This window comes from Myxocyprinus asiaticus, chromosome 33 (genome assembly GCF_019703515.2).
Source record: "Myxocyprinus asiaticus isolate MX2 ecotype Aquarium Trade chromosome 33, UBuf_Myxa_2, whole genome shotgun sequence".
NCBI classification, from domain to species: domain Eukaryota; kingdom Metazoa; phylum Chordata; class Actinopteri; order Cypriniformes; family Catostomidae; genus Myxocyprinus; species Myxocyprinus asiaticus.
In genome coordinates, this window is record NC_059376.1 from 42062598 (window position 1) to 42078725 (window position 16128).

Consider the following 16128-nt stretch of genomic DNA (forward strand, 5'->3'; position numbering starts at 1 on the left):
CACTTCTGAGGACAAATGTATAACTATACAAACACACACACACATACAAGAGAGAATCTATACTGAAAAGTGGAAGTATAATATTTGCTTGCAATAACAGACGAGCACGTGCAGATGTGATCTCAAGGATGCTCATAAACACACACACACGCATGCATGTCAAAAAAACAAGCCCACACACACACAATCTTGGTTGTCAATTATTAAACAAACATGATACTGTTCAGAGAGAGAGAGAGTGAGATCGCACGAGCCACAGCTATCACATTCACACATCTTATCCTAAATATTCCCGCTGGATTTTTCCCACTGAACTCTGCTGCCTGATTAACATCTGACATTTGAGAGCAAAGCACCCCTGATGGACGCAGGTAAAATGAGCCGTATTTGTCATATATCACACTTTCAGTCCAGTTTACTTCATGGAAACTTCTGTTTAGCTTCTTACATCACAACAGAGGCTGGCTGGAAAGTTTCCAAAGATGTCTGGTGGTTGTGTAAATGTTTATTATGCAGTTGTGTCTGTTTATATAAGACATGGACTAAAAGATGACTAAAAGAATAAAGGCACACATGAAAAAAATTTTTTTTCAAATGTGCTTCCATTACATTGGGTTTCTGACATTTCATTATGTTCTGAAATGAGCTATGGAGCATTAACACACCATATGGAAAGGAAACACACCATTAAAAATGAATTGAGAATACAAAAGGTACAAAGGTATGCCTCTGCTACCTTAGTGAGGAAAGCATAATGAGTAGTTCACACTGAACAAACTTCCAACAGTTGTTGGGTTGTGTTGTGTTCGTTTGATGTGAGTCAGTTCAGCACTGAATAAGAAACTCTATGAGGCTTGACCAGCATGTAGTGGAGATCACCACGGACTAACAAACTAAATTAATCAGTTCTTCATCTCTACAGCAAGATGAAAAATGGGTCACTAGTGAACATCTCGAAGAATGACCATTCAAACCAATGATTTCCATTTCAGTGCTTTAAAAGGGGCTTGTATGTCCAGGCTGAATAATTCATTGGTTGCTTTTGAGGTGAATGTTTCTCCTCAAGCAGAGTTTCCTGTAGCGACGGGCTCTTTCAGTGAAGTTTCAAATATCTTGCAGATCAAGTGTGTAATCAAGCGGCACTAGTGTACGAAGCCCCTTAGAGGAAAGGACAGGAATTTTTTTTCTGAAATAGTTTTGTGTGCCCTTGCAATGTTTTGCTTTCCCTGTAAATTTACCGTGGTTTTACAACAGTAGCCATACTTTAACCATGATATTTGTAGTGAAACAATTGTAATAATAAAGGGGAAAAAAGCAATGGTAATGAAAATCATAATTTTGCGGTTACTGTGGTATGTAGTAAAACCATAGGAATCACAATATCCCCTAGGCTCCAAATGCCTCAAATTTGAAATCTATGTCTCCTCCTAGGCCCGTATGGCCTCGTAAAGTGCAAGTTTTACACTTTAATGAAGTGTAAGTTCAATAAATACGTCTATTTGAGTGTTCTGGGTGTAAAACAAGCAGTTTACTCGAAAAATGTCAGCTAAACAGCTCACAAGTGGGCATTTCCTGTGTTTTTGTTTAGTCATACAGGAAGTGCCCACCTGCAACTTATTTGACAGGCTCCAGATAGGATGTCCGTGGACAGACATTAAGCAAATTAATGCATTTTTATGTGTTGAAAGTTACATAAATATGTTAAATGGTGTGTCCAGTGTGCTGCACATGTGGTTTTTATAAATAAATATGAATATAAATATTAAATATGTTATGTAATTTAATTGCCCACAGACATCCTCTTTGGGGCCCATTGAATAAGTTGTCTGGGGATGCCCAGACAAACACAGGAGTGCAGGTTTCAGCTTCCTATGTCATCCAGAAGCTGAGATCTGGACATCCCATGTACAATCTATCGCATTCAAAAGATTAGGCTGTTAGTGGACAGTGAAATTTTGAGGCTGTGAAGGTTGCATATTGTTCAAGGGGACTCATAGAAGTCACCTAAATATGATATTTCATAAATACATTGATCCTTGACTTTAGCAAACTTATGTCCAAAAATAATCTATTTTAGCCCCATTAAACAGATTGGAAATGGGATGATCCCACCTACAACTTATTTAATGGGCTCTGAATAGGCAGTCCATGGACAGTCATTTTGAATGCAAATTCCATATTTTCATGAGATGTAAATACAATAAATATGTTCATTTGTTTGTACTGAGTCATGAATAGGTGGTTTCATCAATAAAATTAATCATTACTATGAAATAAGTAATTTCATTGACTTGTCCGAAGACCCCTCTTCGAAGTTGGTGCCCTAAAGTATGCAAGGGAACACAAACTATTGCGAGGGAACACAAACTATTGCGAGGGAACACAAACTATTGCGAGGGAACACAAACTATTATGAGGGATCGCAAAACTTATCGTGAGGGAATGCAAACTACTGCATGGGAACGCAAACTATTACGAGGGCACGCAGACAATTGCGAGGGAACGCAAAACATATTGCGAGGGATCACACAACTTATTGCAAGAGCACGCAAACTATTGCAAGGGCACACAAAACTTATTGCAAGGGAACGCAATACTATTTCAGAAAAAAAAAAATGTCCTGTCCCCTAAGGGGCACCTTAGGGCAGCACCAAATTGAATAGCAAAAATAAATTGAATTTGACCTTTTTTGAAGAAAATATGATAGGTGCATTCAGACCTGCCCCTGTTTAAACAGGTAGTCCCACCCCAAACTCATGCCATTGGTTGATCTATAAGCTGACATTATAATATATATATATTTACATAATGAAGCCTATTCGGTTTATCATAGCTAAACTATTCCAAATGATTTTCAGCTGTTTTCTATGCCTTTCTGTCATCAAATAAAAGATGGAAGATGGATAGTTTTGTGGTATATTAAAAATACTACATTGTGTATTGATGGGTATTTGTTTTTGTTTTGATTATACCAGCAAATATAGTATATCTTCAATATGAATAGTTCTTAATATGTTCTTCATGAATTTACCCTTACTGCTTGTATTTTTTTATTTTTTATATACTTGTGTGTGTTGAATTTTGTTGAGAATTTAAAACTTCTGCCTGCTTAAAAAAAGAAAAAAAAAAGAAAAGAAAAAACAGTGGTGAAATTTTGCATCCATAAATGCCCAATGTTGCAATTTTGCTGTTTTTCTAAAATTCATCCTAAAACAAAACATGCATAAAAATCAGAAATTTCATAATTAATGGCTTCCTAAAAAAAATATGTCTGTTCTTCTATCATCAGTCACTTCACCAAACATTCCCAATGATCAGAGACAGCTCCATCGAGGGGTTCTTGGATCCTTTGGCGATTCCTCTTCCTGTGGGCAGAGAGGGGTCACGACCTTACCCAGGGCTCCAGCATACAACTCGGTCAGCATCCTCACCAGCGGCCCGGCCAACGACACGGACAGCATCCAGACCACCCACCCAGTATCTGATGGCGACAGCATCCAAACAGCCCATCCTGCGTATGACACCGAGAGCAATCAAACGGGCCACCTGGCGTATGAGACAGACAGCAATCGGACCCTGAACCCGGCGTTTGACACGGACAGCACACACACACTCCACCCAGCGTACACACTCGAGAGGATGACCATGGAGGGAGTACCGGGTCCACCTGGGGGTGACGGTCCAGCCACAAGCCTCTCTCTGAACCCTTCGATGGACCCGCCTCCATACAGCCCACCAGACCCAAAAACAGCGTACCTCATGTACCCCTCTCCAATGCCCCATTACCCCAACCAGCCTGTGATTGCATGCCAGCCGCGGGCAAATCCACCCACTTTCTACCAGCCTCCCTTCTTGCCGCCATCCACCTACCCATCATATACTATAGTAAGTACACTCACAACACATTTTAAACTATTTGATTGTCCAATCAGATTAAAAAATAGTTTCATTGCGTTTCCTCTGAATCCAAACATAGTTGAGACAAACCTGCTTATGACTTATCATAGACTAAAACAGGGGTTTTCTAAATGTTAATGCCAAGAACCTCCAAATATGATGTTTCCCTTGCGAGGGACACCCTTCCTAAAATATAAAGGCCCCTGCAGAAGTAGGCCTATACATTTTTTTTTAAACCGACCCATTGATACTCTGAGAATAAAACATTGTTGTTTCTGAAGTTAAAATATTAACTTTATTTTATTCTACTGAAGCCAAAACTGAAAAGTTAAAGTATTTTCTTAATATGAGTTTTCTACCCAATAGTAGAATATTAGAGGAAATATTAGTGAACTTTTAATATTTAACATTTATATAAATTAATATTTGTATAGCATAATTGCAGTAATTATTGTTCCAAAGCTGCTCTACAGGAAAGTGAGCAAGCTAAAAACAACAGTGGCAATAAAGAAAAATCCCTAAAAAAAAATCATATATACAATATTTACAATACATTTTTAAATGTTCATACATACGTTGCAAGGAAAGACAAATGAACAAAAATATTCAACCCCCAAGTTCAATTATCTGTGGAGCATCCTTTACCCTTAATAACATCAAATAAATGTTTCAGGTAAGTGTTCTCAGGCTTCAGACACCTCTCTATTAGAATCTTTACACATTTCTCATGAGCAAAAGCTTCCAGCTCATTGACATTCTTTGGTTTCTGTGCTGCCACTGCTTCCTTGAAATCCCAACAAAGGTTTGCAATGGGATTTTAATGATGGACTGAAAGGGCCATTTATGGACATTCCACGACCTATCCCTGAACCAGATTTTGGACAACTTGGATATCCTTTGTGTTATTGTCTTGCTGGAAAGTCCAGTGATCACCGAGCTTCAATTTACTCACTGAAGGCATCACATTTTTGCCAAAATGGCCCGATACCTGAAAGAATCCATGGCGTCAGTCACATGGTCAGGATAGCCATTTCCTGCAGCCGCAAAAACACCCCATAACAGGACTGACCCACCTCCATGCTTGACTGTGGGGATGGTGTCATTCTTGTCATCTTACTCCAGATGTACTGCTGACCCATGGGTGTAAAACTCATTTTCAGTTTAGTGTCATACGTCTATAAAACCTTCTTCCAGGACTCCACGTGTCTTTTCAAATTCCTTCTTGAATATTCAAGTCAACATTTCCCTTGGTGAAGTTTTGCTTTCTTCCACACCCAAGAAGGTTGCTGTTGTGCCATATTTTAAAAATGTATGAATGGTGCTGCCAACTTTGTCTATTGGAAATTGAAGTGCCTTGGAAATGTACTTTAAGCCATGACCTTTCATGTGTAATGAAATAATCTCCTCTATTAGCTTTTGTAACAGATTATTTTTAATTGCATTTTTTGCATAGAAATACATTTTTGCTTACAACACTAAACTTAAATTTGAAAACTTAAGTGCCATTGTAGAGTGATGGCTTAATTTTTTTTTAACACAATTTCTTGTTTTAAACCAATTATACATATATATATATATATATATATATATATATATATAAAACCCCTGGTAGAGTTGTAATGAACTGTAATGAATTTCTGGTCATTAAAGCTCTCAACTTGTGCCCCAAAAGTCCTACTATCAAATTCTTGAAGGGATTCATAAACATTTTAGATTACTTTTGCATTTATACATTTTGCAGATGTTTTAATCCAAAGTGACTTTGAACTGCAAACAAAAAATATTGAGTTCCCCCTTTACCATCGTGCTCTTAAAAAAGACATTTACCCCTACCTCCGGTCTTTAGTGACCTGGGACCTCATCCCACCACCATTTTTTTGGAGTTATGAAAAAAAAAAAAAGCAAAATTAAAAAAAAAATAGAATAAAATAAAAAAGTGCTTACTTACCAAAAGTGGATCAGTTCATTAAAGACCAGAGATGTGTAATATTGTTTTTTTGTTTTTTTTGTGCTTCCATAAATCATGATTTTATTATTATTTAATATCTAACTATTTATTTTTCTATTTCTTTATTCCAATACAAATGAATACTATTTCACGCTGACTTTCTTTGTTACAATGGTGAATTATCACTATCCCACACGCGTGTACGCACACACATGCTATTTCTTACTCAAGGTGGCACTGATGTTTCAGTGATTGATTCGATTTACATTTGACTTTTCTATTTGACGAAGCAGCAACGTGGAAGTAAACTATAGCAAGTTTAACACATGAACAGTATAATTTGGCTATTTTCATGTCCTACTGAAATTATGCAAGTTGTGCGCTATTTAGAGTCAAAAAGTGCCTGAAAATACAATCATGTCACTTCTGGGTATTTTATGCATTATGTGTAACTTAATATGTGTTTGACAGCCAGTTGTATCTCGTGAAATTAGTGTGAAAGTAATGAATCCTGTTCCACATTTGTTGCATCATCTCTTCGATACATGGAAAAATAAAACAAAATATTTCAGAAGAATATATTCTATTCCATTATTTTCCAATTGTCTTGAAAATTTGACACAGTCTGGGCATACTGGAGATCCATTTGTGACAGATATACGTGCCAGGTTGCTAAACTCCTGAGGTATGTAATAAGTTTTGGCAAAATAAAGACAAATTTAAAGGATAAATAGGTCATATTATGAGAAATCTTTTTTCTTTTTTTATCTTTAAAGATACAACAGCTTTATGATAACACATTCAGAACTCAAAGTTTTGGATTTAACCCCTTATTATAAGTAACCAAGGAAAAAAGAATGAATATTCATGATATGACCCCTTTAACTACTGGTTCTTTTTCTCCATTGTAAGTTGCTTTGGATAAAACATCTACTAAAGAACATGTGACTAATGATTATTAGTATGGGGATTTTACCTTTCTTACAAAGTATTCGTTTTAAACTGCAGTCTTCTGTATGACACTGTAGATATGAATCAGCAGAGCTTCTGAATCTCTAAATCTGTATTTCAGTACATGAACGGACCTCCGCTGGGAGAAGAGCAGCCGCCGTTACCCAAAGATTACCTGGTGGAGTCTCTCCTTGTCACCATCTTCTGCTGTATAATGAGCGGTCTCGTCGCAGTCATGTATTCTTACGAAGTAAGCAACTGCAATATAATGCATACCTACAAATACATAATGTTTTTATATAGTGCATACAAACTATTTTAAGTTTATAAAACCCCAAAAATACTTTAAAAAGAAACAAAGTTTGAAGTCTGTATGTTAAATATTTCAAGCTCGAATTTGTAGCAGAAAATTATGAAGATTTATAAGAGTATAAATAGTGTTCATGCAGAATATCGATACAGCGCTGGCTTGCAAGCACAAACATTATTATAATAATTATGCTCATACTGATATACTTGAATTATGGATTGCTACTGACCTCTGACCTCTGTGCAGACCCGTGCTGCTTTGGCGAGGGGTGATATCCACGAAGCTGAGAAAACATCCCAGAAGGCTCGTCTTCTTGTTATGTTCAGTTTAATGTTCGGTATATTTGTGTTTGTGGGCTGGATTATTTATGTGGTAATAGCACTCTGTGCATAGAAATACAGATTACTAAAATAAAACTATGTAATGATAAATTCCTGAAAAGAAATCTAGTTTCTACAGCAATAATAGTAATTCTCTCATGAACAGGAACAGAATGTATTAATAAAAGAGTTTTAATCTGAAGTCTTTCTATGTAATCCAATTCCCTCTTTGCTCTCATTTCATCAGTGTTTCAGTGATGACAGAGTTTTAGGAATAGAAGGGAAAGTTTTATGTGCTTACATTAGAAAATAATTCATAGAGTTGTATTTACAGAGATAGGTAATGTTTGTCAAGACAAACTTTGACGTTGGCTTGATGAAGCCTTGCCTGAACGTTTATAAAAGTTTTGAAAGTTTGATGGTTATACAGACATTATAGAAAGACAGACAGATATTTTGAGTAGACAGATAGACATTTTAAGTAGATCTATAGACAGACAGACATTTTGAGTAAACAGACAGACAGATATTTTGAGCTGGCAGACAAGACAAATGTTTAGATTAGACAGACAGAGACATTTTGAGTAGATCGACAGACAAACAAACAGACAGACAGTTGAGTAGATAGATAAACAGATATTTTGAGTAGACAGACTAGATAGAAAAACAGAGACATTTTGAGTAGATCAATAGACAGATAGATATTTTGAGTAGACAGACAGACAGTTTGAGTAGATTGATAGACAGACAGATACTTTGAGTAGACAGACAGACAAGATAGAAAGACAGACAGACATTTTGAGTAGATCAATAGACAGACAGACAGATATGTTAAGACAGACAGTTTGAGTAGACAGATAGAGATATTGAGTAGACAGACAGACAGTCAGACAGTTTGAGTAGATCAATAGACAGACAGACAGATATTTTGAGTAGACCGTCAGACAGTTGAGTAGATAAACAGACAGATATTTTGAGTAGAAAGACAGACTAGATAGAAAGACAGACAGACACTGAGTAGACAGACAGTTGAGTAGATAGATAAGAGATATTTTGAGTAGACAGACTAGATAGAAAGACACACATTTTGAGTAGAGCAATAGACAGGCAGACAGATATATTGCATAGACAGGCAGACAGATATGTTAAGACAGACAGTTTGAGTAGACAGATAGAGATATTTTGAGTAGAGACAGACAGACAGACAGACAGACAGACAGTCAGACAGACAGTTTGAGTAGATCGATAGACAGACAGACAGATATTTTGAGTAAACCATCAGACAGTTGAGTAGATAAACAGACAGATATTTTGGGTAGAAAGACAGACTAGATAGACAGACAGACATTGAGTAGACAGACAGACAGTTGAGTAGATAAGAGATATTTTGAGTAGACAGACAGACTAGATAGATAGACAGATATTGAGATCGACAGACAGGCAGAGAGATGTTTTGCGTAGACAGATTTTGAGAAGACAGACAGTTTGAGTAGATCGATAGACAGACAGACAGATAGATATTTTGAGTAGACCATCAGACAGATATTTTGAACAGACAGACAGATATTTTGAGCAGACAGACAGACAAAGAGATAGTCAGTCAGAGAGAGAGAACGCAACGTTATGCAAATTAAAGGCTTTTTGTGGTTTGTTTACATTTAAATTTTTTACCATTGGAGCTTTAAAGCATTTTCAAGCATTCCATTGGCCTATTTGAACATTCCATATACATACATACATATATATATATATACATACATACATACATATATATATATATATATATATATATACACATATATATATATATATATATATATATACACACACACACACATACATACATACATACAGTATATATATATATATATATATATATATATATATATATATTATTTTTGATAAAAAGATGCACAATAGAGCTTTACAGTATTAATGAAAACAATTTGATTACCTAAGACAAAAGGCTGCCATGACTGAATCACAACATGCTGATATTCAGTACACTTGCTTACGTGATATTGCTTACAGATAATACTATTAATATAAATATTTAATATTATATTATTGTTACAATGAGTCTTATTGTGACTGCTTTGAATATTACACTTTTATACAGTAGTACTATTTTTCGCAATAAGTTGAGTAGAGCTCTCATTTCAGTGGGACTTTTATTTTGAAAGATCTTTGAAGTTCTTCCTGTTTGTGAGGAGTTCGTTATATCAAGCGAGCTGAAATCTCTGAGCTGCATCAGAGAAAGAGTTCATTATAGAGTTCACAGCCTTTTATACACTCAACACACTGATCTGTGGCTCTGCAGATGGATACTATTGGACACACTGCATGAAAATCAAGCATTAGTCATGTGTGTTGCATTCGTGTGTGTGTGAAGGAGATGACAGGGCAGAGAGTGCACGTGACTGTATGTTATTTCATTAAATGACATCCTTCTGCTCTTTAGTGATCACACTTGGCCATATAGAGGCTTTTTTTATTATTATTTTCAAATTTTCTTTGATTTCATCTCAAAACTCTCACATTACATTACGCTAATGGCAGCATACTTTAATATGGTGCCAAAACTAACAACAAGATGATATTGTACCGTTTAAAATTTTTGGTACTGCAATATTTTGTTAGTACCGGTATACAGTGCAACCCTAGTTCCAAGATCCAAAAGACATAGCACACTAATATAGAACAGTCTGAAGGTCTGTGCCGACTTTGGTGGATGTAGCTTGAAAATTCTAGGATGAATTAGTTTTCGAAATTTGGTCTCAGTTTAGGTATTTTAAAAAAATCCCTAAACAATGTTTGAAGAATAACAGCATGTTGGCTCCAAGTCAACATAATTACAATTCTATCTGATTTGTTCCCAGAAATTGAAACCACTGGCAATAAAACTTGCACCTTGTTCCTTTGTTGACTTTGTTATGCAAAGACTACTATCACATGTAATTGCTACCCAAGTGTTATTTAAATATTCCATATTTCCGTGTTTGTCTAAGTGTTTGTATTGAGCACTAGTTTTTGAAGATAGTTCTGAAGCACTAAATAAAACAATTAATAACAATAACATCCAATAACACAATGCAGTTTATGTTTAAAATATCAGTGAAGACCTTGAGAGTTATATGTCGATAAAGATGACTTTTATTATATTGTATTAAGCTTGAATCTCTCCGCATGGCTTGGAGAGCCGCCAATAAATACACTGAAGAGTAATAGACAGCAGGGAAAACATACACAATTGACCAACAGATATTGACACTGCAGACCGGCAGAAGAGTCTTCTCTCAAAAACAAGAGCTATGCTCAGAATAGAATACTACACTACTACTCATACTATTTATGTAGTATAAATAGCATATATATGACAATGCAAAGTGGTCAACTTGTGACGAATAAACCAGATATAATTACAGAAATCTTTATCTTGACTCATTATTTGATCGGACGGCAAAATGTGAAGACATAATTCCACAAAATTGAAATAAAATGCAAAATATCCCTATTTATTCCCAAGATGATAACTGGATGGCATGTGACAACAACACTAACATTTTAGTGTCTTTAATTTACACATTTCAATTTCATTACAAAATTCCATCAAATTGAATTGTGTAGTGTTTAACTAAATTAAATTAATGGAAAATAAAATATTTAGTTTTTTTATTCTATTTTATAAAATATTACTCAATTCAATTTGATAGAAGTTTATGAAATTGAAATGCGTAAATCTTAATTATTTAAAGAGAGAGAATGTAGCGTACTCTTTGCAAATTGTTGCATAATGCCTACTGTTTCACATACTATTTTTCAAAAATAGTAGGCAGTAGTGTATAAAGCGCAGTATTCAGTAAGTAGTATGCTAGTATTCCATTCTGAACATGGTTAATGGAAAATGTTTTACTTTCAAAATGTTTGCTTATGTGGGTTGTTTTTTCATGAGGTCAATTTTTGGCCATTATACATAAACTATAATAATTTAAAATACAAGAATAAAAACAGTTAAATAAACACATTAAATAATGCACAATGAACACAACATCTAAATAATCTTTAGCTGCACTTTGGCACTCAAAAACATTAAGCATCAAGTGATTTTACAAGCTAAAAAACAAAAACAAAAAAGGGTTGTCCTATGCACCAATGACGGCGCAGACAGCTTATAAACGTTCAAAACAGAGAAAACACATTTTCAGTGATAAATAAATATTACTGCTATCTCATACAACAAAACAGGGGGTGCTAACGCATTTAAATAGTCCAGTCAAGTATAGTTTTTTGAACCGAGAGCAAACGTGCATTAAAATACTCAAAACTAGTTTAAAACAGAAGACGAGGTTTAAAAGAACATTGGAATGTGGCAAAAACACATACAGTACATATCCTCCAGATATCTGTAAATTATTTGACAAGTTGTTTTGAGGTTTCTCCACTTCTTTGCTTCTTTTAATGGCTTTTAAAGCTCTGAGAGAAAAGAGCAGGAACTGATGCACTGTCAGGTTCTTCATACAGGAAAAACAATGTTTTATCCATGATGAATTTAAGGCTGGAATGACATTCATATTCCGGTTTCCATCATTCTGTGACTGGTAATATTAGAAATATGTTTACCTCAAGGGACGTTATTCTGTAAAAGGCTGTGAAAGGGAAACAACAGTGATGCTGCTTGTGTAGACAATATTTGCACTGATTTATGAGTCGTCTATATAAGATGTTGTTAAGGCAGTGTGTAATTTAGGCTTTACGAGTGTCTTCAAGGAAACAAGTATGTAAGCGGTTAAACGGCATAGATTACCTTTGAACGTTTAATATCAAGCTTCTAATTTCAGGAGAACCTGACTAAAGATCTGTATTCTGTAAATGGAAGGCATATTAATAGAAGCTTCTAGTGCAAAAGCCAGTCAAATATTTACATCTTTCCATAATGAGTGGATGTTTCAAGCATTTGTGAATGAACTGTTAATTATGAGGGTTGGCTTTCGTGCCCCAGAGAACATTCGTGTGATTTAATATAAGTCTGAAATGCAATAGTATACATTTTAATGTAATCGCTAAAAGAAAAGAAAAACATTTCTATGAATGTTCTATAAACCTGAATGGCTAATACCTTGGTATTAATGAGATCAGTACGGTCTGATTTCCACTCAACATGTCGATATCGATGAGCTTTTTGCAAAATCAATTCATGTCAGCCTTGTAGAGACATTATGACATCATTGTAATATTAAAAATAAAACCGAGGAGAAAATATTAAGCCCAGACAACTATTATTCCCTGGCATGCATGTAAACACACAATTGGTAGTTTGATTTTCAATAAACGTACCTTTTTAAGCAGACAGACATCACTGTATGTGTATGTGTATGTGTGTATGTATGTGTGTATGTGTGTGTGTGTGTGTGTGTGGCCTCTTTAGCTCAACAGCTCCAGATATGTAACAGGCACCTTTCCCTTCTGGTTTCCTTTTTCTCCAATCAGCCAATCAGAGTCCATTCCAGGCACTGTGTACACCGTAATCAGCTGATCGTCCAATCAGAAGACAAAAAGTCAAATTACAAACAGTCTTAACAATGCCAGCAAATTTAAACTAGCAAATGCAAACTAAAATGCTTTAACATGATTTAAATGCAATTAACTTCTGTAACGTGATGCATTTTAGAGGGAAAAATGTATATTTAGCAAGAAATAAAGTAGGGGATGGAATGAATGTTATCCATTAGGATTGGGAAAAACATTTTAGGTTATTGGTTATTATTATTCGTCTAATTTAAAAAATGAAAAAATTGCACCTCACTCCCATTTATCCAAAAAAATGAGGGATTATAAGCAGAGATATCCAAAATATTCTTCTTTGTTGATTCAAGACGAACACTGAAGAAGGTGTGCTGGAACCAAAATATTTGTGTCTTTTCTATGCACAAAGCACATGATTTTGTACATTTGCACATATGAACCAATGAAGAAGAATATTTTGGATATCTCAGTTTTTAATCCCCCTTTTTTGTGGAGTTGCAATTTTTTCCTATTTTGAGTTAAACTATTCTGAGTTTAATTCCTATCTCTCAGGTAGGTCCTTCAAGGTAGCCTGGAGAGGTGAGGTATCCAAGCCACATCAGCTAATTACTGAGGTACCTCAGGGCTCAGTGCTTGGGTCACTTCTCTTCTCTATATACACAACATCACTGGGACCCATCATTCAGGCACATGGTTTCTCTTACCACTGCTACGCTGATGACACGCAACTCTACTTGTCTTTCCAGCCCAACGACCCCCCAGAATCTCTGCCTGCCTGGCAGACATCTCGGCCTGGATGAAGGAACACCACCTGCAACTCAACCCAGCCAAGACTGAACTCCTGCTGAACACAACATCACTGTGCAGCTGGGTTCAACTACAGTAACGCCTTCCAAAACGGTCAGAAATCTAGGGGTAACCATCAACAATAGACTAAATTTCACAGACCACAAGATCATGTAGATTTATACTCTACAATATCCGGAAGATAAGACCCTTCCTCTCTGAACTTGCCACACAACTGCTTGTCCAGTCACTTGTCATAACTAGACTGGACTACTGTAACGCTCTCATTGCAGGCCTCCCTGCATGTGCAATTAGATCCCTGCAAATGATCCAGAATGCAGCAGCATGTCTGGTCTTTAATGAACCAAAGATAGTGCATGTTACACCACTCTTCATCTCTCTCCACTGGCTGCCGGTTGATGCACGTATCAAATTCAAGGCTCTGATGCTGGCATACAGAACAGTCACTGGGTCTGCTCCAGCATACCTAAAATCATTTAGGCAGAGCTGCACGACCACTAGAAGACTGCGGTCAGCTAAGGAACGTCGCCTTGTTGTACCAACACAAAGAGGCACCAAAAGACTTTCCCGGACTTTCAGCTTCATCGTACCACATTGGTGGAACGACCTTCCCAACTCCATCCGTGAAGCTGACTCACTCTCTGTCTTCACAAAATGGCTAAAAACACATCTTTTCCATGAGCACTTCACCAGTCACTTAACCAGTCTTGAATGCTATTCTGATGCTAGTGAAACTTTGTAATACGGCACTTTTCGTACCACTGCCTCCTTAAGATGATTCGCTTATGTCTTCCTCTTTTGTAAGTCGCTTTGGATAAAAGTGTCTGCCAAATGAATAAATGTAAATGTAATTTGTGCCCATCCACAAAACCTTGATTACATCATCAGAAAAGTTGTTTTAGAGGCAGAGAAAGCCATTACATTTTGATGAAAAATTATGATATTTTTTTTTTTTCTAGAGAATAACGTGCACTCATGAATTGTACACCAGGAACAGGGATGCACTGATGTATCGGCTGCAAATATTTATCGGCCAATTATTGACCAAATTAAAAACATCGTCATTTCGGTTATTAGCACGAAAATGCAGAAATGAAAAAACAATGGTTCATTTATAATTAATTAGTAACACACTTTGCAAAAACTCTGTGTATTCAAATGCACAATCCAGAAATAATAATAGCCACAATATGTAAAAGGGTTGGCACTCATGCGTTATTTCATTTGTATTTTCTCTCCTTCTCACGTTAATGTGGACAAACGATTGTAACGAGGTAAAGATGGGCAAGGAGGAGGTGGGAACCGGCTGAACAGTCAACGTAAACTTTAATGCCAAACTCAACTTAAAACAACATAACACACACACACACACACACACACACACACACACACGCGGCCACATGCGTCTCTCTCTCTCTCTCTCTCTCTCTCTCTCTCAAACTGCCGTCTCTGGCTCCCCTTTATCTCGCTCTCCCGCTGATCAGCTGACTCGTGCACCATCACAGCCCGGCCACACCCTCCTCCTCGTCACAACGGTCATAAACGTATGGGACAGTTGTGAAAGCGGCACTTAGCTATAGGCTACATGATGAAGGAAAGCAACCAAAACACTTGAAACCAGCAGACTTTGACTTCTGAGACATCGGTATGATATCCATTAACGTTGCATGATTGATTGAATTAAGATGGAAATTCGCAGTATGGCCTTGGTCAATTACTAAACCTTACAAAGCTGTTTTAACAACCAATATCCTTTGTAAATAAGCCTTTGTACCTCTTTGTACATTTTTAAAGCATAATTCTCAAGTAAAATTTTGATCTGATGACAAAAGGTGAGTGGCAAAATATCGGTATTGGACTACAGTTTTTTGTTAAAATCTGTATCGGTCTAAAATTGTCATATCGTTGCATCCCAAACCAGGAACATTTATAAACATAATAGTGTCAATTTTGATTCGTGTCGTCTTCACATTTAAACAACACAAAACATGAAAAATATCCTCATCTACTTTGTGTAACTGTTAAAAAAATGAAAAGAAGTGATATTTTTCCACAGACCTAACAACCCTTTTGGACCCATATTAGACCATTTGTTTTCCACCAAACGTCCGCTCACCTCATCAGCCCGCAGTGAGAGCTCGCTGGAATCTGCGGCGTCGTAGTCATACAGAACTTTGGCATTGCGCGTGCCGCTGGCAGGTGGCTGAACCTCCTCGATCTGCAGAACATCTGTTTCCAGTGGAGTCTGCGAATTTAGCGGCATGACAGCAGACGGGCTGCCGGCGGGGTAAGAAAGAAGATTTATGAAGAGATACTGTGACCTCACTGTGGCCTTTGCATGGACTAGTGTGTCCACTAACAAGACAACAAAG

At 36.5% G+C, this 16128-nt stretch overlaps 2 protein-coding genes across 4 annotated transcripts in view; one reads left to right on the forward strand and one right to left on the reverse strand.

Moving 5' to 3' along the window:
• Positions 1-232: 232 nt before the first annotated feature.
• LOC127423754 (proline-rich transmembrane protein 1) lies at positions 233-7622 on the forward strand. Its single transcript, XM_051668306.1, has 4 exons — positions 233-371; positions 3290-3885; positions 6918-7046; positions 7353-7622. Exons 1-4 carry the CDS (start codon positions 362-364, stop codon positions 7497-7499), a joined length of 882 nt encoding a protein of 293 aa, XP_051524266.1. The 5' UTR covers positions 233-361; the 3' UTR covers positions 7500-7622.
• A 2934-nt stretch (positions 7623-10556) lies between these two features.
• The window catches only part of sh3glb2a (SH3-domain GRB2-like endophilin B2a), a 34118-nt gene continuing 28546 nt past the window's right edge, over positions 10557-16128 (reverse strand). For 2 of the 3 annotated variants that reach the window (XM_051668286.1, XM_051668285.1), the window contains 2 exons: positions 15873-16032; positions 10557-12955 (listed from right to left, as the gene is read on the reverse strand). In XM_051668286.1, the coding sequence (XP_051524246.1) occupies positions 12848-12955; positions 15873-16032 (268 nt within the window). In that variant the 3' untranslated portion in view covers positions 10557-12847. The remainder of the gene's footprint in view (positions 12956-15872; positions 16033-16128) is intronic. The other variant, XM_051668287.1, reaches the window with a different exon arrangement.